Source organism: Cyprinodon variegatus, unplaced genomic scaffold (genome assembly GCF_000732505.1).
Source record: "Cyprinodon variegatus isolate N-32 unplaced genomic scaffold, C_variegatus-1.0 Scaffold616, whole genome shotgun sequence".
Lineage (NCBI taxonomy): Eukaryota > Metazoa > Chordata > Actinopteri > Cyprinodontiformes > Cyprinodontidae > Cyprinodon > Cyprinodon variegatus.
Window position 1 is genome coordinate 91448 of NW_015151069.1, and position 19352 is coordinate 110799.

The 19352-nt window shown below is 37.2% G+C and overlaps 1 protein-coding gene across 1 annotated transcript in view; it reads left to right on the forward strand.

The window, feature by feature from the left end:
- fat4 (FAT atypical cadherin 4) overlaps positions 1-19352 on the forward strand; it is a 140087-nt gene that overhangs the window by 75413 nt on the left and 45322 nt on the right. The window contains exons 3-6 of the mRNA XM_015392947.1: positions 6479-6740; positions 7268-7618; positions 10861-11783; positions 13307-13481. Coding sequence (XP_015248433.1) covers positions 6479-6740; positions 7268-7618; positions 10861-11783; positions 13307-13481 — 1711 coding nt within the window. The remainder of the gene's footprint in view (positions 1-6478; positions 6741-7267; positions 7619-10860; positions 11784-13306; positions 13482-19352) is intronic.

A 19352-nucleotide genomic window follows, 5' to 3' on the forward strand; every position in this document is an offset into this window, starting at 1 on the left:
TGATGTCATTTACGTTGAGTTACAAGAAATGCTAAACTCTCTGCAGGTTCTTGTCTTTGTCGTCTCTATTCAGCTGGCTTTGGAAACACACCGCGAGAAGGTGGGGGCTGGGTGGTGAGGTTTACGGGGGCGAGAAACGCAAAAGTAACGCAATAGTTACTTTTACTAGTAACTAGTTACTTTTATTGTGGAGTAACTCAGTTAGTAACTCAGTTACTTTTTGGGAGAAGTAACTAGTAACTATAACTAATTAACTATAACTAACTAAAGTAACGTGCCCAACACTGCAAAGGAGAACGGTTAGAAAGCAGTCCTATGGACTGAGATTTCAATTATTTGCCACACATTGTTATTTCTCAGCTGTTGCAATTTTCCCTTCTCTGCAATAAATGTGAAAGTCACAGAAAGATCTAGACTTATTTACTAAATGATTCAGGTATTTTTATTTTTTTTGAATCAATTATAGAGCCAAAGTATTCAAATGTTTAAATATAAAGCTTTTAATATAAGGAAATAAATCAATGGCCATTTTTCCTTTTATGAATTTATGAAAAGCCTGAATTGTGTAAGTCACAAGGTAGGAGCTTTGTTTCAAATAAATCTGTTCCCTTAGAGAGCTGTATGTAAAACCTGATTGAAAAATCTAATGAAATCAGTTTTGAGAGAGAAGTCAAATCTTGTTTTGATGCACAGATTGAAATAAACAAGAATGCAACATTGAGGAGCCTTTTTAGGATTTAAAGATTATAGTGATGTTTACTCCAAACTGCAGGGCTGCCATGAATAGATTGCAAAATAGAAGCCTGTATTTTATCCCAGCTCTCTCCAGAGCCAGATATGAATCCAGCCAAGTCTTTGCCCACATCCTTATGCAGGAAACTAAAGTTGCGCTGACACTCAATGTTCGGAACACATTGGTGGGAAAGCCACATGTGCAAGTAGCCAAGAGTGCAAGATGTTGGCCAGCTGACGGGCTGAGTTCAGACGTTATAATGATTCCATCCCATTTAACAGCTCTACATGTGGGAATCATGTGTGATGGGATTAAAATCTTGGTTCAACACATCCGTTTTTTCCTACTCACATTTCCACCCAAAAACAAGCTCTGGATTCCAGTTGGATTTAAGTAAAATCAATAAGAACGTTTGGCTTACTTCAAAATGTTTCCCTTTCCCTTTTTTCGCCTTTTTGAATTTAAAGGATTCATTAGACCTCTTACAAGTGCGTTTAGAGACTGAACCATATCATTGTGTTGGTGCAAGACGGGCTGGTCTGAGTATTCTTAGAATCGTCTTATTCATTTCAATTAAATTATCGCTATTTATATAGGTGTCTCAAGGCAATTAAAAAATACTAAATTCTATTGTATTACTTAGATAGATTCCAGTCAAGAATATACATTCTAGTTCAACCTGGAGAAACTCACAAAGAGAAAAGTTGTGATCAGAAACGTTTATTGGCATCAAGTTTTTTTGCCCCTCGGACACCAGCTGAAAACTTCGTTTTCAGAGCTGATGGATGATCAGATTGGTGGATTTAGGAGAGAGAGGACACTGATGTTGAATAATCCCAGGTTGAATTAGATGGAGCCTGTACCGATATTCACTTCTTTAGGAGGAGAAGGGGTGGAGGTGGGTACAGAAATGGCTTTTTAGCAGGAGGAACGTTAGTAAACGACGCTTAAAGAACAAGACCTTGCAAGTCGATTCGTTCCATGAAGGGTGCAGTACCAAGGCTGATTGGCTGAGATTTGTAGGTAGGGCTCTAGCAGGTGATCCAGGTGAGGTTGAGTCTTCCAGATTGAATTTATGCGTAAGCTTAATTTGTCAGACAATGCAGTTTAGTTCATGATTTAAATCAGTTTGATTTTTTTTTTTGCCTATGGAGATCCCGTAGATTGTTTTGAGTCAATAGATTGCAGCATTCACTCCGCCTGGATGAGCATGTAGTAATAATGGAAAGTCACTTTCATTGTGTTACTGACTTTGCAGCAATCCCTCATACAGCAGCAAGCATGCATTTTGTGACAGTGGGAAGCAAAACTCCCTTTTAAAAGAAAGAAAAGCTAGCAGAACAAAATTTCGCTTTGTATACACTGTGTATACAAAAAGACAGTAAATGTTGTCTAAGTGTAAGAACCGGGCCCAGTGTAGGCCTTCTGCCATAGGAGACAACAAGGCCGAGTATAAACACACAGAAAAAAAACACAGAAGCACCAATCTAGCAGAAATTTCCATTTGAAAAACAAAAGTGAAAAGTAAATGACAGCAGTAAACACTTTAGTGGCTACATCTAGGAGGAAAGGGGGTTCAGCCACAGTCTTAAGGTACACCTACTTAAGGGCCTAAGTGTATTTTGGAGGCTCAAAAAAACCTCCCCTTAAATTCAATGCACCAGCTTGGCTTATTTTCTAACTGGCTTTATCTAAAAGCTGCCATTGCTTATTTTCTAGGAGTCTGTGTTATGATTGTCTCGGCTCTGCTGTATAAAGGAAGCTTTCTGTCCTTGTTTGCAGTCTGTTTTACACTTCTCACTTTTCCTGGGATTAGCAGCTATCCTTTAAACGAATTTCCCTGTGCTCTAGCACTATTTTTTTAAGCCACAGTCCCCTCCTCCATAACAGCTTTCTATGTCAAAGTGGGCCATAAAGCAGACAACAAGAGTCGAGGTCAAGACACTGAGATTTTTTTTTTTTCTGTATGGAGGTTTTCAGTATTTTAAAGTAAAAGTGACCAATATTTTTTAGATTTTAAAACAATTATAATTATAATAATGACAGCAGAGATCCTTTTACAGATCCTTGTGGTCAAACGAGCCCCAAACCCAGCATCTCCCATTTTCTTTGCTCTGCCACTGAACCAGATAAAAAAAAATTAATTGGCAAACCCTGGGTGTTGGGTTCCGGACCACAGCACAGGTAGCTAATGGGATTGCCAGATCTAGAGCAAATGATTAATGACAGCAGGGTCCTTAGATGAGCAGAATTTTACCCTCCTTCCTTTTTTTTTCAATGGACCTGGAACTCAGACAAAGTTCTGGTAATGCAATGAGAGAGACGGTGAAGAAGACAACATTTAAAAATACAGTCTAAGTACGGAAAAGTGATGAGTACATCAAGAACTTAATCTGACAACACTAATTGTGTCCAATAATAATATAAATATAAAAAGTCTTGATGAAAGAATGTAGTTTTGTGGGAAGCAACTCTATCTTTTGTCCAGTCCAGGCAGACTGTTACAACTTCTACTAAAGGTAAAAAGCTCCAGACTAAAGTAATTTTTTATTGTCTTCAAACTCAATGTTCCCGCAGTAGAACACCAGCTCTGTCCAAGACTTTTACAGACCACTGCTACGAAGTTGCTATGGTTGTACAAGTTCTGACCTGTAATATCGATTAGAGTTGAAAATGTACAATCAGTCAAAATTTATCAGTGTGCATCAGTGGAAACAAAAAAAAGAGCATTAGTACTTTTACTCTATCACAGTTCAACCATGAACTTTGATATATTTTAATATTTTGTTGAAATTGTACATCTCCTCAAAGTGAGTGGCTGTCATGGCATGGAAGGAAGAATGGTTTTCCAAATGTTTGACACAATAATCATTTCCTAATGATTTTTAGGGATACACAATAACTTCCCATTCCTAAGGGCCAGACCCTTGCTTCTGGTTCAATTTGCATTGTCTCTAAGCCAAAACAAGATTTTGGGCTACTATATAAAGCTTCAAACTCAATGCTAATTCTGACATTTTGAATTGAAAAATGGGATGGGAAGCGAAACATCTCAAAACTTGGAAACCATGTTCAGTGGATTTTTTTTTTTAACAGTTTTGGAATGAGTATGAACTGGATGACTTAGAATCTTTACCAGCAAATGACACAATATTCAAGCAGAGATTTTAGTTTTTGAATTTTGAAATCACAAATGGGTTGGAAACCAGGCAGTACTGTTTGAACAGCTTTTTGAAACAGATTGTGAGAGCATCGTTCACCACGATTATACATGTGTCAGTTTGAAACAACCTAATGCAACACCTCTCTTTATAAGCTGTCCCTTTGGTCTGATGGGATCAGACAGCAATACACAGACATCAGGCTAAACTGAAAGAGACTCTTTTAGCTTAACTGTAACTGGAGCCTTTGGTTCTTTTTACTGAGTAGCAGTGAGCTTTTTGAAGTCGCTTTTAGCTTTTTTGGCAGAAGGTACAAAAGGGAGACAGTGGTCTGATCTCTCATTGTCTCGACACAAATATAAATGTCAAGCTCTGTCGTCAGGCCCATTCACATGTCATATCACATTCGCTCCTCTTCTCCTATTCCAAAGCTTCTTGCCACGGCCATCATGTGCATCATGGAGCTTAGAGCTATCCGAAGCAACACAGGATTAGTTTATTGGATTTGGAAAGGAAACTAGGAAATTTCATAAGATGAGAAAGGCTTTGCACAAACTCAAATTCCATGTTTTGTTTTTGTTTGCCTTATCTTAATATTGAATCTGTAAAACTTTATGAGGCTTTAGGGTAACATTCTTCATTTTTTCTGTGAAATGAATCACAACATTTTAACACAGTAGTTTTAAATTATTATATATATATATATATATATAACATTTTTGTGAATTAAAACTAATGTTTTCTTATTCTTCTAAGAAATAATTATGTAATTATGTCTTGTTCATCACAGGCTCACCTCTTATAAAGACACTTAGGGCATACTTACAATAACCACTTAATTACATGAACATATTTGTAAGAGTTTCCAAAACCTGTAGCGTAATAGGACTACAAATTGTAGATGCTAATGTTTGCACTTTAGAAGAATATTTTGATTAATTATTTTTTTCAATCAAGACATTTAGATTCTACTGATGGATGTGATCAACCAGTATGAGACCAGTATGAGACTTAAATCCAGATCCAACTGTATATATTAAACCTTAAAACTGGAAAAAAAAACAAACAAAAAAACAGACTATAGATACTAATTAAAAGTGGGGGAGTGGCAGCCTAGGGATTGGGGTATAGGGCTTGGGATCCTGAGGTTGTGAGTTCGAAACCCTCTACCACAGACTTCCACTCATGGGTCCCTGAGCAGCCCCCTGCTCCACAAAGGGGATGGGTTAAATGCAGAGTTAATTCTTTCATTGTGAGATCAATAAAGTTAAATTTAATCTTTATTATTAATCTTTAAAAAAAACAGACAATTCCCTAAATAATTACATAAAAGCTGCTTGTGAACTTTTCTTTAAATGTATCTTTAACCATTTTTAGGAGGAAAAAAAATTAAATAGAATTCATCTTCTTATACCTTTTTTTTTTTTTTTGCTTGCGGAGGTAGGAATCTGACTTGTGTGTATGCATGTTCATCTTGATGTATTGTTAGAAACAGAAGTCCTTTGCCATGGTTTTTTTTAGCATTGTTTCGTGGTCTCTTAGACAATAACTAAAAAGTTACCAAAGGAGCAATACTTATGAACTGCCTGCAGGTGAGTCTCTGATATTGGAAGCAATATTTTTTGTTGTGTAGAGATGAGATTGGTGACTACAACACTGTTATTGACACCCTTTTACATTGATGTCAGCATAGAAGGAGAACCAAAATCGCATTTTGTAGAGAGAATACTCTTGCTGGCTTTTCTAGCTTAAAAAAAGAGCCCACAACTAATAGATGCTTTCACGCTTTTTAACAAAACTCCAACACCAACGCACAGTTTTACCTGAAAAAGTCAGATTTCCTTGTGATAAATAATTTCGATGAAAGAAAATTAGAAAAGAACAATTAGAATAATAATAAAAAAAGAAAAGAAACAAAGCTGTTTAAGTTACTAACTTTTTGCTATGATTTAGATGTAAAACAGCATTACCTTCTTCAAAAATGTTTTGTAATGGTTTTACTAAACGTTTTGTAAAACGTTTTGTAAAACGTTAAAAGCATAAATTGGTAAAAACTTGTATGACCTTTACACAGTGAACCTGCCTTTCCCAGCCTCCGGCCAGACCAACTTCATTAAAATAACTTAATGGAGCACAGCAGCCTTATGTTAGTGAGCTTGTTTAGATTTTTGATGCTCAGACTGATTAAGACCTTCTAACATTTTTTCTTGTTCTGGTTTCATCATCCAAATTTGAGATACGTAGCAAAAAAAAAAAAAAAAAAATCAAAATCACAAGCTCTCTCCTGACAAATTGTCTCTGGGAAAGAAGCCACAGAGAAAGGTTTCATTCATCCTCAACGAGTCTGGAGTTTGATCTGGAGACAGGGAAGTTGAAGAGTCTGGCTTTGCTGCCAGACAGTTGTTTGATTTTTACCTGTCAGCCTCTGTTGGTTGAGAATTTCATTTTGAAGGATTTTTTTTTTTTTTAAGTCAAGCCAATGTATTGTATTACTGCATTCAAAATCCCCCAAAATAAGTGAATAAAACGAATAAAAATGTAGGAAAGGTTAAACAAGTTCTTTTTCTTTTTCATTTACTCTCAGGGTCCCAATGCTTTAGTGACTTACACCATCATTAGTGGAGCCGACGACAGCTTTCGCATCGACCCTGAATCCGGTGACCTGATCGCCACCAAGAAGTTGGACCGAGAACGCAGGTCAAAATATTCCCTCCTGGTGCGAGCAGACGATGGAAAGCAGTCCTCAGACATGAGGCTGAACATCACTGTCCAAGACGTCAACGACCACACGCCCAAGTTCTCCCGTGCGACGTATTCATTTGACATCCCAGAGGACACGGCGCCAGGTGAGGTCGCTTAATGGAGCATACGGTTACAAACCAAACATGCTGAAATGGACGGAGCAGGCCATGTTTTGTCTCCTGGAAAAGCTCTCAGACCAATCTAACACAGCTCAAGGGGGACATTTTTTTTCTTGTGCATTTTTTGCAAGCTGTTTTTATATGTGTTGTAGCCTTGAAATATTCTGCCTCTTTCTCAGGAGTAAAATCAAAAGTTTAGTGGGTCAAAAGGAGTATAAGTCAGCGTTGATTTACAGCCACTGACAACCATCTGGCAGACCTCATTCACCCCTCTCAGCGCCAAAAAGGAGTTTGCTAATCAAAGAAAAATCTCCTTTAGGATGAATTTCAGCTATAATCCTGTTAAGTACACTGAAACCCCTTTATAATCACCTGTTTGTTCAGACACATTAGAGACAGACAGAATTACCAACCCGCTCAACAATCAGTGACTCATTTCTATTAAAGATAATCCTCCAGCAATAATATTTTAAAAGAAAACAGCAAACATTGCGCCCTTGTCATCCCCTTAGGCTCCATTGTGGCGGCGATCCTGGCTAGCGACTCTGACTCAGGGTTGAACGGGGAGATCACATACTTGCTGGAGGAGGACGATGAAGATGGGACCTTCCTCCTCAACCCAGTGACGGGGGTCTTCAATGTGACGCGTCCATTAGACTACGAAGCCCAGCAGTATTACATTATTACTGTGAGAGCCGAGGATGGCGGCGGGCAGGCCAGCACGGTCCGGGTATATTTCAACGTGCTGGATGTGAACGATAACTCCCCCGTCTTCGACACAATGGTGTACAGCGCCTCTGTCTCCGAGAGTCTGCCGCCTGGATCCAGTATCGTCACCGTTACGGCCAGTGATGCTGATGATGGTACGTATGGAATTCCACAGGTTCTTTTTTTGTTGTTTGTTTTACAATATTTTAACTTTGTTTCATGCTACAAATGAAGGAAACTACTCCCGCTTAAAAACACAGATTCTATTCAAGGGAAAAAACTGTGCTCAAAACATTTCTGCTGAAATTCTGACTTTTTATAAGGCAGAAAGTTATTATTGCAGAAAGCATTTATGGTATTATCATATGTTTTATAAGATATAGTTAGAAATTAATTATGACATCCAAAGAAGGGTGACATTATGTTAACAAGTTAGAAGCAGTTCTGTTGCTCTTTTAACGGTTAATATTTCCAACTCATAAGTGCAATAAACAATCAGAGGAATGTCTTAATACCATTTTTCTAAAATCTTTGTTCTATAGTATTTTTATATTTGTTTTTTCCCTTTTATTTTGCTCAAGATTTTTCTAAAGCACAAAATAAAAAATAACACATCTGTAAAGTATTCATTTGCAACTTATAAATAAGAGTAATAATAGGAGTCTTTTTGTAATGTGGTACCTTCTTACTACAAAAAATGCACCAGCTGTGATGTGGAGTGTCCAGGGTTATTTTTGCTTTTCAAGTGTTGGAGTTTTGAGATTTTGAAGTGAGTGTGATACTTGAATGATCAACACTGCTCTATCCTCTGCTGTAATTACACCTTTATCCAAACCTAATGTGGTTATCCTGACCTACATTCCTTGGAAATACATTTCCATGCTCTCTTAACCCCGAGCCTGGCTTCTTTCTCCACATAATCTGACCACATCGTCCTCTTAGATACAGAGGGGCAGTTTTTCACTGTCACTGTAAAACAGTGACAGTGTTAGCACTTCCAAAGTCCCAACCCTTGACCCAAAGACTTGTCCCCCTGCAGCGTAGCCTAAACTCTAACAGAATCAGCATTCAGGCTCTTGATGATGAATAACTTGTGTACTGTAAATACACATTCAGTGCGAGAAGGTGTCAAAGCTTTCCACATGAATACCCTGTTGAGTTGAATAACCGATGCTCAATTTAAGTTCATTTTAACTACTTCCTGGGGAGCTTGATACATTAGTGCAGATTTCAAGGTTAGATGGTTTCCTCCATAAATCTATTCAGATGTGAAGCAGTTATGCAGATAAATAGATGTGCCTTTGGGTCAATTTGTTTTTTCTAAAACTAAAGAAAGGCATTATCAGTTGTGGAAGTAGCTTACACTTGGGTTTCTGTTTTGATAGGAATCTGTCATGCTGCTTGAATGGATTGAAATGGTGGAGGTCAAGAGGAGAAGCCAGTTGTTCCACATGTACAATTTGTGGAAATGGATGTTGATTATCCACATGAGTGCCCAAGGCAGTATATTTAGTTTTTAAAATATCAAGAACAATAGAGATATCGGAATTTGACCTTCATTTTAACTTGCTTTCTTATAGTTGTCTGCTTCTCTTTGTTTGCTTTTCCACAATTGAGGTTATAATAAATTTAGTCGCATACAATTTTTGGAGATGAGTCAGTTTTATATTGTTTTCACCAGGATTGGTTTCACCGAATTTCCTTTACAGTAGGTCGAGCCTTAATGTGGCTTCAAACAGGGTCCCTGCAAGGTCTTAAAGTCCTATTCAGAGCTGCAGCTAATGATGCATTCAGTCATTAGTATTTTCTAGAGAATAGTGATGATTTATTGAGTAAGCAAATAGAAAATCATTAAATTCTGCAAATATGTTGTATAATACACAGTCCTATAGTGTAAGTGCAGGTTTGTGATATAACTTCCCCTTTAAGTTATTTTTTCTTTGGTAAATATATGTATTTTTTGCACAGTCCTCACTTAATTTAAGCTCTAAGTGGGTTTTTCTTTCACCATTTGTCATCTATTACTGTATATTTTAGTCAAAATATTAATAATTCATCAACTGGATTAATTGACTGTTATTTGAATATATAATCAATGACCATTAATCTGATCATTTGTTTCAGCATTAATCCTTATTATAGGCTTTAACAATAACTACAGCTATGTTTTTAAAATTCCAAAATAGGTCATGTCTTATAATTGTTAGGTTCTTTCAATATTTGCTATGCCTTTCATTTTAACTCTACTTAAATAGATATTTAGTCATTTATTGTGCTGAAAAAGGCTCATATGTTTTGCCAACTGAAATTAACTTAAGCTAATTAGGCTACCCAATCCATAACCACGGAAACAAATATACAATGTTGGACATAAAGTTGGAAAAATGTGGTTGTCAGACACATTCCTGGTTTTATTGTGGTTTTATTTCCACAGTGATATTCTTCTAAGATAATGATCTATAAAGATTTAAGTGCATATAAACCTAATCTGTCAAGAATAAATCACATTGTTGCAATTACCTCACGAGAAGAGGTACAAATATTTTATTGCAACTTTATGAGCAACAGTGAATTTAAAGAGCTTTGGCTTAAATACATAGATTTCATTGGTTGGTTAAATGAATAAAACAATCATTAAGCATTGTGAAGCTAACTGTGTTGTGTAAAAGTGCTAAAGTTGGGAACTCATGATATAAAAGTATCTAAAACACAAGTCAAATTTAAAAGTAAAAAACAGTATTGGCCCACTTAAAGATTTAAGTCACTGCTAAATATTTTAAATCAAGTTTTTATATCAAAGATACCCTATATAATAACACAATCCAATTTTGATGATTTAATCATTATTTTATAGGAGTAATAAGTGAAAATAGATACTCGAACAAACTTTGTGCAGTGTCAAAATATAAATTCCTCCGTTGTTAAATCTTGATTCAAAAGATGTGAACCATGATTTCTGCAGTACTTCCGAAACCCGTTGAATGAAGAAATCAGTTAAACAGAACTTCAAGAAGAAAGCCACCAACAGCCTAAAAGCCATTTCTATGAGTTTGGGAGGGGCATGAAAGTATGAACTTGTATCTTTTTGAGATACTGTATACCTTAAACAGTTTCTTGTTGGTTAGAAATTCTCCATTGTAATAAAATCAATTAAATATCATGCAATAGCTAGCTGATAAATAAGGAGGATTGCAGTAGTCATCTGTGTTTTTTGTTTGACAGGGTTTCTTTCTGGCTAATATAGAAACAGAAAAAAGAAAAGAATTGCAAAGCACATTATAACAATATCATGCAAAATACATAAGGATTTAAAAACAAACACAATATTAATCTGAGATTCAAAATAAAATGTACAATAACATGCTCTAATAAAAGAAAAAAACCTTTATCTTTTCAGGTCCAAATGCCCAGCTTCTTTACAAAATTTCATCTGGTGATCCTCATGGCCACTTTTTCATCTCCAAGGAAGGTGTTCTCAAAACAAAGAAGGCACTTGACCGGGAAACCCAGTCCTTCTACAACCTGGTGATCACTGTCAATGACCTGGCACTGCCTCCCGCCTCTCGCTTCACCAGTACCGCCCAGGTGTCAGTCATCCTCCTTGACGTCAACGACTGTCCTCCCAATTTCACCTCCCAGAAGATGACTTACATTCAGGAGAACACGCCGGTGGACACTGTGGTGTTTACCGCCCAGGCCACAGATGCTGACAGCGGACCAAACAGCTATGTGCAGTACTCCCTCAGCGGACCTTTTCGTAACAAGTTTAGCATTGGCATGATCGACGGAGGCGTCAGGTTGGTTGGAGAGCTAGACAGAGAAGAACTTTCCAACTATACACTCACGATTGTCGCCACAGATAAAGGTGAGCCCCCTCTCTCCTCCACCATGGATGTGATTATGATGGTTCTGGATGTCAACGACAACACACCAAGCTTCTCCCAGAACATCTACGACATTGAGATAGAAGAGAACATCTTGACTGGCACTGATGTCATCCAGGTCTTTGCCACTGATGCAGATGAGGGCACAAATGGGCAGATCCGGTTCTCTATCGCCAGCGGGAACACCAACAATGATTTTCGGATCGATTCAGTCACAGGGGTGATTTCAGTAGCCAGACAGCTTGACCGTGAAGCACATTCGTCCTATTCACTGGTGGTCCAGGCTTCAGACCGTGGAAGTAGCCCCAGAGTGGACCGCACAACCGTCAACATCATTTTATTGGATATTAATGACTGTCCACCAGTGTTTGAGCTCTCTCCGTACACCATCAACGTCAAAGAGAACCTTGAGAACTTACCAAAAAACATCCTGCAGGTCAGTCTTTTCCCTTCATTTTCTTTTTCGTTTTGTGCAGTGATGTTTCATTTCTCTTTTAGTTCAAAGAAAGGTCCTTATGATAAAACTAAGCGAGTGCTTTAAATGTCAGTTCAAAGACCTTCTGCAAGCTAATGCTTTAACCAAATTTGTACTAATGCTAACCTAATAAGCGCAGGTATGTAAGTGGTACAAGTTCACTGAATCACTGGGCTTGGTGGTCTTATTTTGTTAAATGACAAATATCTGACTGAAATGATAAATAAATGATATATGGCAGCAATTTGTTCTGCTCAATTAAGCTCTTATAGGATTTCACCAAAAATATGAAACTGTTCTAAATTTCATGACGAGGCAATTAACATCCTAACCACCCTGATGACTAAATGAGGCATGTATAAAAAATGGAGCCTTATTTCCAGTAGCACGGCAGCTGCGCTTTCCTTCACGTGTATACCTTAACAGGAAATGAGGCTACAGTTATGTGATGGGAAAGGCTCCAGACGTCGTGGCTGCACAGGAGCTCACATCTGTGAGCTGAGCTGGTTGTAATAGGCATGTCAGGAAGGTATGTGAAGCCAAGTGGGTGAAAATTGGACTTGTGAATACATTTTACTCTGAGAAAAATTAAAACATATGTCCGCATCTAAAAGCAGGGGAACCCTACTTAGCAAAGAACTGGTATTACTTTGGTGTATTCTTTGGGAAAGTCTGATTAGACTAGTAATGACCTTTCCTGCCTTGACAATTACCTCCATGGTGCCAATGGTGGTAATTACCCCCATCTGTTTTACTGGAATGATTTATACTGGACAGTGGTTACACTGGTTTATACCCTGCTTGGTTTATGGCACACTTACTGCAACCCTCGGTGAAAATGTGCAAAAAGCCTTAAAATGCATTACATTTTTCTTTGATTTGCAATATTATACCACAAAGCCTAGCTGGTTATTGGATGTTATTGTTATGTAAAGGAAGAATTCCTTAAGATAATTCCTGAATTCTGTATAAATAAGAGGCAGGATTCATCTGTTAAGTCTTGAACAAAGGAAAAGCAAAAGAGCATTTTTAGATATACTTTCCTCAATCAACAGTGAAGGAAATTAATTAAATGGTGTCTATAAATTGGTGTTAACCCCTTGATGCCTGATGTTGGAAATCTGCAACAAACCTTTTGTATTACCTACACAGCCAAGATAGCATGTGCATTCCTCAGAGACACATTGAAGCTCTTGGGTCTGTTACTTCTGGTTCATATAAATATTAAACTTACATTTAAATCTTGCAACTAACATTTTGCATAAGAATTACATGTAATCTATTCTTTATATTTTTTATGAACAATAACCTAGGATGGCTTGGTTTTACATATCATCAAAGGACAAAGCAGATTGTCCAAATAGTAAAAGATTACTCACTTATTTAATGATGACAAGGTAAAATGTAATTATTTATACATATAAAATGGGAACAAAGATAATATTTTGAAGTTAATTTAAATAATTTAATAATCTAATTTCCAGGTTGTTGCCAGAGATGACGACCAAGGCGCCAACGGACAGCTGAGCTACATGCTCAGTGGCGGGAACGATGAAAGAGCGTTCACTCTGTCATCCAGCGGTCAGCTGAGTGTCACACAGACTCTGGACCGGGAGACTAAGGAAAAATACATCCTGCTTATAACAGCCACTGACTCAGGTATGTTTTAAGACATATTTCAGCTCATCAGATACATGTAAACCTTTTTCAAAATGTATAAACCTGTCATTTTTAAACATAATTCATTGTACTGTACCTTAATCTGTAGCCATCTCTTCTGGTTTATGGGTACAAGTTTGTAAGGAAGGATATATGCCCCCTGAATGTACTTACACCTTGGAGCTTATTCCCAGTACTTTGGCATGGAGCGATAAGTTTTTCAGCAACACTTTAAATAACACTTCCTTTTATACTAAACGACTAACAGAACCTAAACTTTTGCAATGATTTGAGGTTTAGCAGAGAGAAAGAAAATAACTACAGTGCTTGATTCATTGAGGCCTGAAAAACAGTTCTGGTTGGGTCTGATACCTTAGTAATATCAGTAAACTGTTTGTCATACCAAGTTGGTGCATATCTGATTCTTCTCTAGTTTTGTCATTATTTGGTGTCCAGTCATATGTTCAAAATGTGCCTCCTCGTTCATCAATACCCACAATTGCAGACGCCTTTCATCAAACCTGCACCTTGTATAGAGTAACTGTATTATTCATATCTCTATTGCCTGGCCTCATTATTTTTCCTTGTGACAATGATTCTGAGATAAGGGAACTCTGCTTCAACTAATCAGACTTCAGGGGGAGAGGAAACATAACATTAGAATTTATATATGATACTCTGGGTAGGAAAGAAAACCAACTATAATGAATGGAGAAATAAACCGTTTGCAAAATGCTGCTTTCCATGAACACCAGTGTCTCCATGTTCAGAGTGTGCACATACATCTTTTTGTGTGGCACAATAACATAAACATTTTTTGGAGTTTTTAGCTTGCAAAATAGTGGTTATATATATTTTTTTGTTTCACAGAAGTCTTTTCAGCAGTTTGCATTGAATAGCATCCTGTGTTTATTTGGATATGGCGGTGGAGCTGGTTATAGCCAGATAAAAGGTTAACTTGTTATTGCACGGAGGCAAGTTAATGTGCAGTTAAAGAACTACGTGCGTATCCCCATTGCAACCAAATCACATGGTATTCCCCTTAAGTATACGTTTCTCTGAGCCCTTCTGGCGGAGCTGTCATGGTTGGAGGGTGGTTCTGTTTCATTCCTGGTCCGACCATGTGACCGTGCATAGGGTTGTATTTTCTGACTGAGTTACAGACTTTGATGAAATGTGGGACTATGGTGATAGTGTGGCATGTGGAAAATAAGTTATTAAAACGCATATCCAAATATTTTGGTAATTTGAAGCAGTAATGATGTTTGTTTATTTTTTCATATGAAATGCTGCTTATGATTGTTTATTGTAATGAAGACACTTTGATTCAACTGTCAAGGTTTTGTTGCTTCATATGGTGTTTAGAGAAGTTGCCCAAAACACAACATAGTCATTACGATTTGATCCCATTCTGTACTCTTCGCAGGGACTCCATATTTAGACCCCTGACAACAATTCCAAAATATTTTGACAGGTCGCTGCAGTACAATGTTGAGGCAAAGAAAGGGATTTTGGGGTAGAATATCAAAATATCAAAGAGCCCATAATCACAGTGCAGGCAGAATCAACCAGCAGCATTTTCTTACATTTTTGAGGCCTGCGCCCAGACGTCGGGGGGGAAATGGTTCTCCCAGGCGCTATCTGGCAGGAAATTTCCAAGGTGGACAAAGCAGAAGTGTCTCCAAGCAGGCTGTGTTCCATGACCCATTCTGAACCGCAGACATTCGTGTTGAAGTCTCTGGTTGTCCACGCGTGTTTGAGAAGACCGGCAGTCTTTGTCAGGGAGTGCCTTTGGTTTATAGAAGATTTATTTTGTAGGAAAAAGGGCTTTAACTGTCTGTCAGGAAGATCAAGTGCTGTCATGCTCTGTGTTGTCTGAAAGCAGAGGCAGAGTCCTGCTGGAACCACAGTGCACAACAAACACTTCAGCTTGACAAAAAGAGATAAATGACTTATACTGGGGGAAGGGAGGAAATAAAAAGGAATTTTCAGGTTTTGTCCCTTTTTTAGCTACGCTTTAGTAAATCGTCCTCTTGAGCAGATTCCTGTGAAGGTAAACTCATTAATTCAGTTCCAGCAGAGGTTGAGCACCATCTATTTAAACCAGCTGTTCACTCATCATGATATGAGAAAACTATGTGTATAAAGTCAGAAAAAAAAACCTTGTGGAAATTTGATTTTTGGTATATTTTTCTGGCATAAATAAGTAAGACAAAATAAAGTGTAGTATGATAAAAAAATAAATCCTTATCTGTGTCAATAGGCTAAATATTTAAAAGTTTTTATTCATCCTATATTTAATGTCCATCTGTTAGTCTATGTTTCTGTTGCTGCATTCTTCTGTTCAACCTTTTAGCCATCCATTTTTATAGGTTCCAGATTGAAAGTTGCACCACTGCAGTAAATGTTTGTATTTAAAAATAAAATATTCCCTCACAAAATAAGAATTTTGAAAACCTGGGCCTGCTTGACATGAGGATTCTGCATGAAGAGCTGGGTGAAATAATGGTTTCTGCAGACGATTCCTATTTAACTTTCCTCAAAGGTGTTTTGCACTGAATGGGGGCATTTCTTTTAATTATTTCTGTTTTTCTGATTAGCATTGAGATGGATGGTCTACTGTAAGAGAAACTGGTTTTGCTGCACTTGTGAATTGAGTGCATCTGCAGAGACACTTTAGGGCTTGTGCTGTCCCTTTCTGCTCTTGCTGCTCAGCCAACATCCTGGATCAGCTGCAGGCAAATCAGATTTTTAAGCCACTGCTGAGTAATGCACAAGTTTAGAGGAATTTAAAACAATGAGCCCTCCAACAGAGTGCTTTTCTGAATAAAATCTTGCTGTTATGGCTTTAGCAAAGCATCTGGCATTATGGAAAACATCTTCTTCTGCTTCTTGGTTAACACCATTTTACTATTACTCTCTTGTTTTATTTTTTTGAAACCAAAACATATAGTTCTCTGTTTAAATCTGAAGACCAAGTTAGTAACAGAAAGACATCTGCAAATGATGTTATTTATGGCATTGCACTATTTTGTCTGTGAGTATTTAAAAGGTGCTTAAAATCAAATTAAAGTCAACAGTTTAGATGATTGTTTGTGTCATGAAGGCATTGCTTTAATGTATTTGTCTTCACGGTTTAGAGCTTTATGGGAAGGATGTGCCTCAGATGTGTGTGTTCATAAAAACAGAACCACAGAGGGAAAATTCTTACGATTAATATGAGTGGTTGTCTGTGTATATGTGTACATTTCTATGCTTGAACCTGCATTTACAAAATAGACTTACATTAGTCAGGAATATTTCAGAGTAGGGATGCAACTAATGATCATTTTGATAATCAATTAATCTGTTGATTTATTTCTTGGTAAATTTTCTTAACAATCGGATGGCAAAAGTTTTCTTTAAGAAGATCTTTTACAGAGTTAAACCAGATCAAACAAACTTTTCAACTTGAGGAGTTCCGGATAGAGCATATGGACAGATACAGTAAAACGGGTTTCATGCTAAATATATATATATATATATATTCTTTTTTTTTTAATAATTGTTTTTTCTTTTTACAATATTTGTATAATAACTGCTTTAAGTGAGTTCCTCTGTCAGCTAAAGGCATGTTTTAGATTCTTTATAGTCCAGTTAACGATTAATCGATTGCTAAATGAGTTGAAGATCATTTCAATATAAATTAATCTCGATTAATCTGATTAATTGTTTCAGCCCTGTTCCAGAATGGCTGTGTAGTTATTCTTTATATCTAAATGTTGCCGTAGTGAAATTAGAGCCTATCCTCTTTGAACTGTAGGGTTTTATGGATCAGAACATATTGAAAATGATCTGACCAAGCTAAAAAAGACCGGATCCTTTTTGAGTTGGTGCTGAAACACTAGAGCTAAATTAGCGTGCACTGTCTATCTAGGAAGGCCATATTTCGAAGTATTTGTGTTGTCATATTTTATGCTTTGGCAAGGACTGCCATTGACATGAAAATGTTTGAGTGCATTTATTTAAGAGAAGGCATGGAAAATCCCTTGGACCCTTTTGTATTTGTGGGATTACATAGAAAACTCATGTCTTTCACATCCCTCCAGCACATTTCTCTGCAGCGCCTCAGTTTTCTTACATGGCCTTTGGAACCCAGTTGAAGAACATTTGAGGAGCCAGAACCACTGCATAGGAGATAAATAATGTTGATCATCATCTCTGTTTAACAACAGGATCAATTTTATTCTTGATGGGCTGCCATTGATCTACAGCAGACAAACATATTTAAATGACCAGATATCTAATTCTTTCAAGGCTAAAATCAGGTTTGAAGATGCCCATTTTAATCATATTATATATCCTTCACTTTCCAAATAGCCAAACAAGAATAAAGAGAACAAAGGACAAACATTGATAAAGTTGCAGTAAGATTGTTAGTGCTCACAGTAATAAATCATTAATAGAGTCCGTTTTCTGGAGGTTTCAGGCAGTCTGCAGCCTAGTGGCAACACAAAAGGTAGCCAAATAAAATATCTGGTTCCTGAAATGAACTTTAACAGAGCAGTTAGGTTTGGGATCAGCTCTTAAAAAGCTGTGCAGTAACAATGTGGTCTCAGAGGGTTTTTTCCTATCGCCTGTTTTCTCTTTTCCACTCCCTGTTACAGCCTTTAACAACAACTGGAATGTTTCAGTAAATAGCTTTGCATGGGCTGGTGGTGTTGGTGGTGGGGTATTAAAAAGGTGGTGTAGGTCGGAGGGTTAGTGCCTTAACTTGGCAAAGTCTGCACAGAAATGATGTTTAATCACTCTCGGGGCTTCTCGTCGGGAAAATAACTTTCCCTCTTTTTGAGCGCATGTGAGGTTAAACATGTATGATTCCTGCTCTTAAACACGGTTCCAGAATCTCATTCCAGCGTTATGCGGTCCATGTATGAACATTATAGAGTCATATTAAGAGCGACCTATGCTGCCAGCCTAACTTTTCCACGTCTCTCACTGGTTACGACCTGCTAGTTCTGGTCCACAGGGAACAATCCTGCATTTTTTTTTTTTTTTTTTTAATTTTCAACAACACAGCAAATAAAAGCACCAAAGCAATAAAAGTCAAAAGTTCCCAGCAGGCCCTAAATATAAAAATAAAATGTTTTTCTGCATGTGCGCAAACCACGGAAACCCTTTTTAGGTACATATGTGGAAGAAATTACACAAAAGCATTCAGACACAACACTCTATAAATATGTACAGTACTAGGCCATACAGTAAAGGCTCAGTTTAACTTTACAGTATGATTTGATGTAATGAATGCTTCTAAAACTGTCATTCAGTGCCTGACAAAAGTATTCATACCCTTTTAGACTCAAGTTTCAAAGTATTTTGTTGAGATTTTATATGATACTTTTCCAGAAAGCAGTAGATACTAATGTTTAAAAAAAAAAAAGTGGTTTGCTTTTACAAAATTAAAACTTAAAGGTGCATCTTCCAGCTATATGACTTTTTTTATGTATAAGCCGGCAACTCACTTTAGTTGCATACAATGTTTTTCTGAAAGACTATGTTGTGCGGTTGGAATATTGTTTGTTATTTTTGTGTTTTACGCTTTGTGTTAGCTCGGTTTGTTAAAAAATTAAGCCCTGAGTTTATATTAACGATAACAACGCAGGTGCGATACAGCGCATTTGGGTAAAGCAGAGAGCTACAGAGCTCAAGGTGTGAACAATAGAATAGAAAAATCCCTTTATTGTCCCACAATGGGTAATTGTGGAGGTAGCCAACTGCGGCTAAGCCGTTAGCACCTTCCCGGAACGTGTGGAAAAAATAAAAAAGATGACAAATGGCTTTCAGATTTTACCATCATTAAAAAAGAAAGACCGTCAAATACAAAAAAATGGT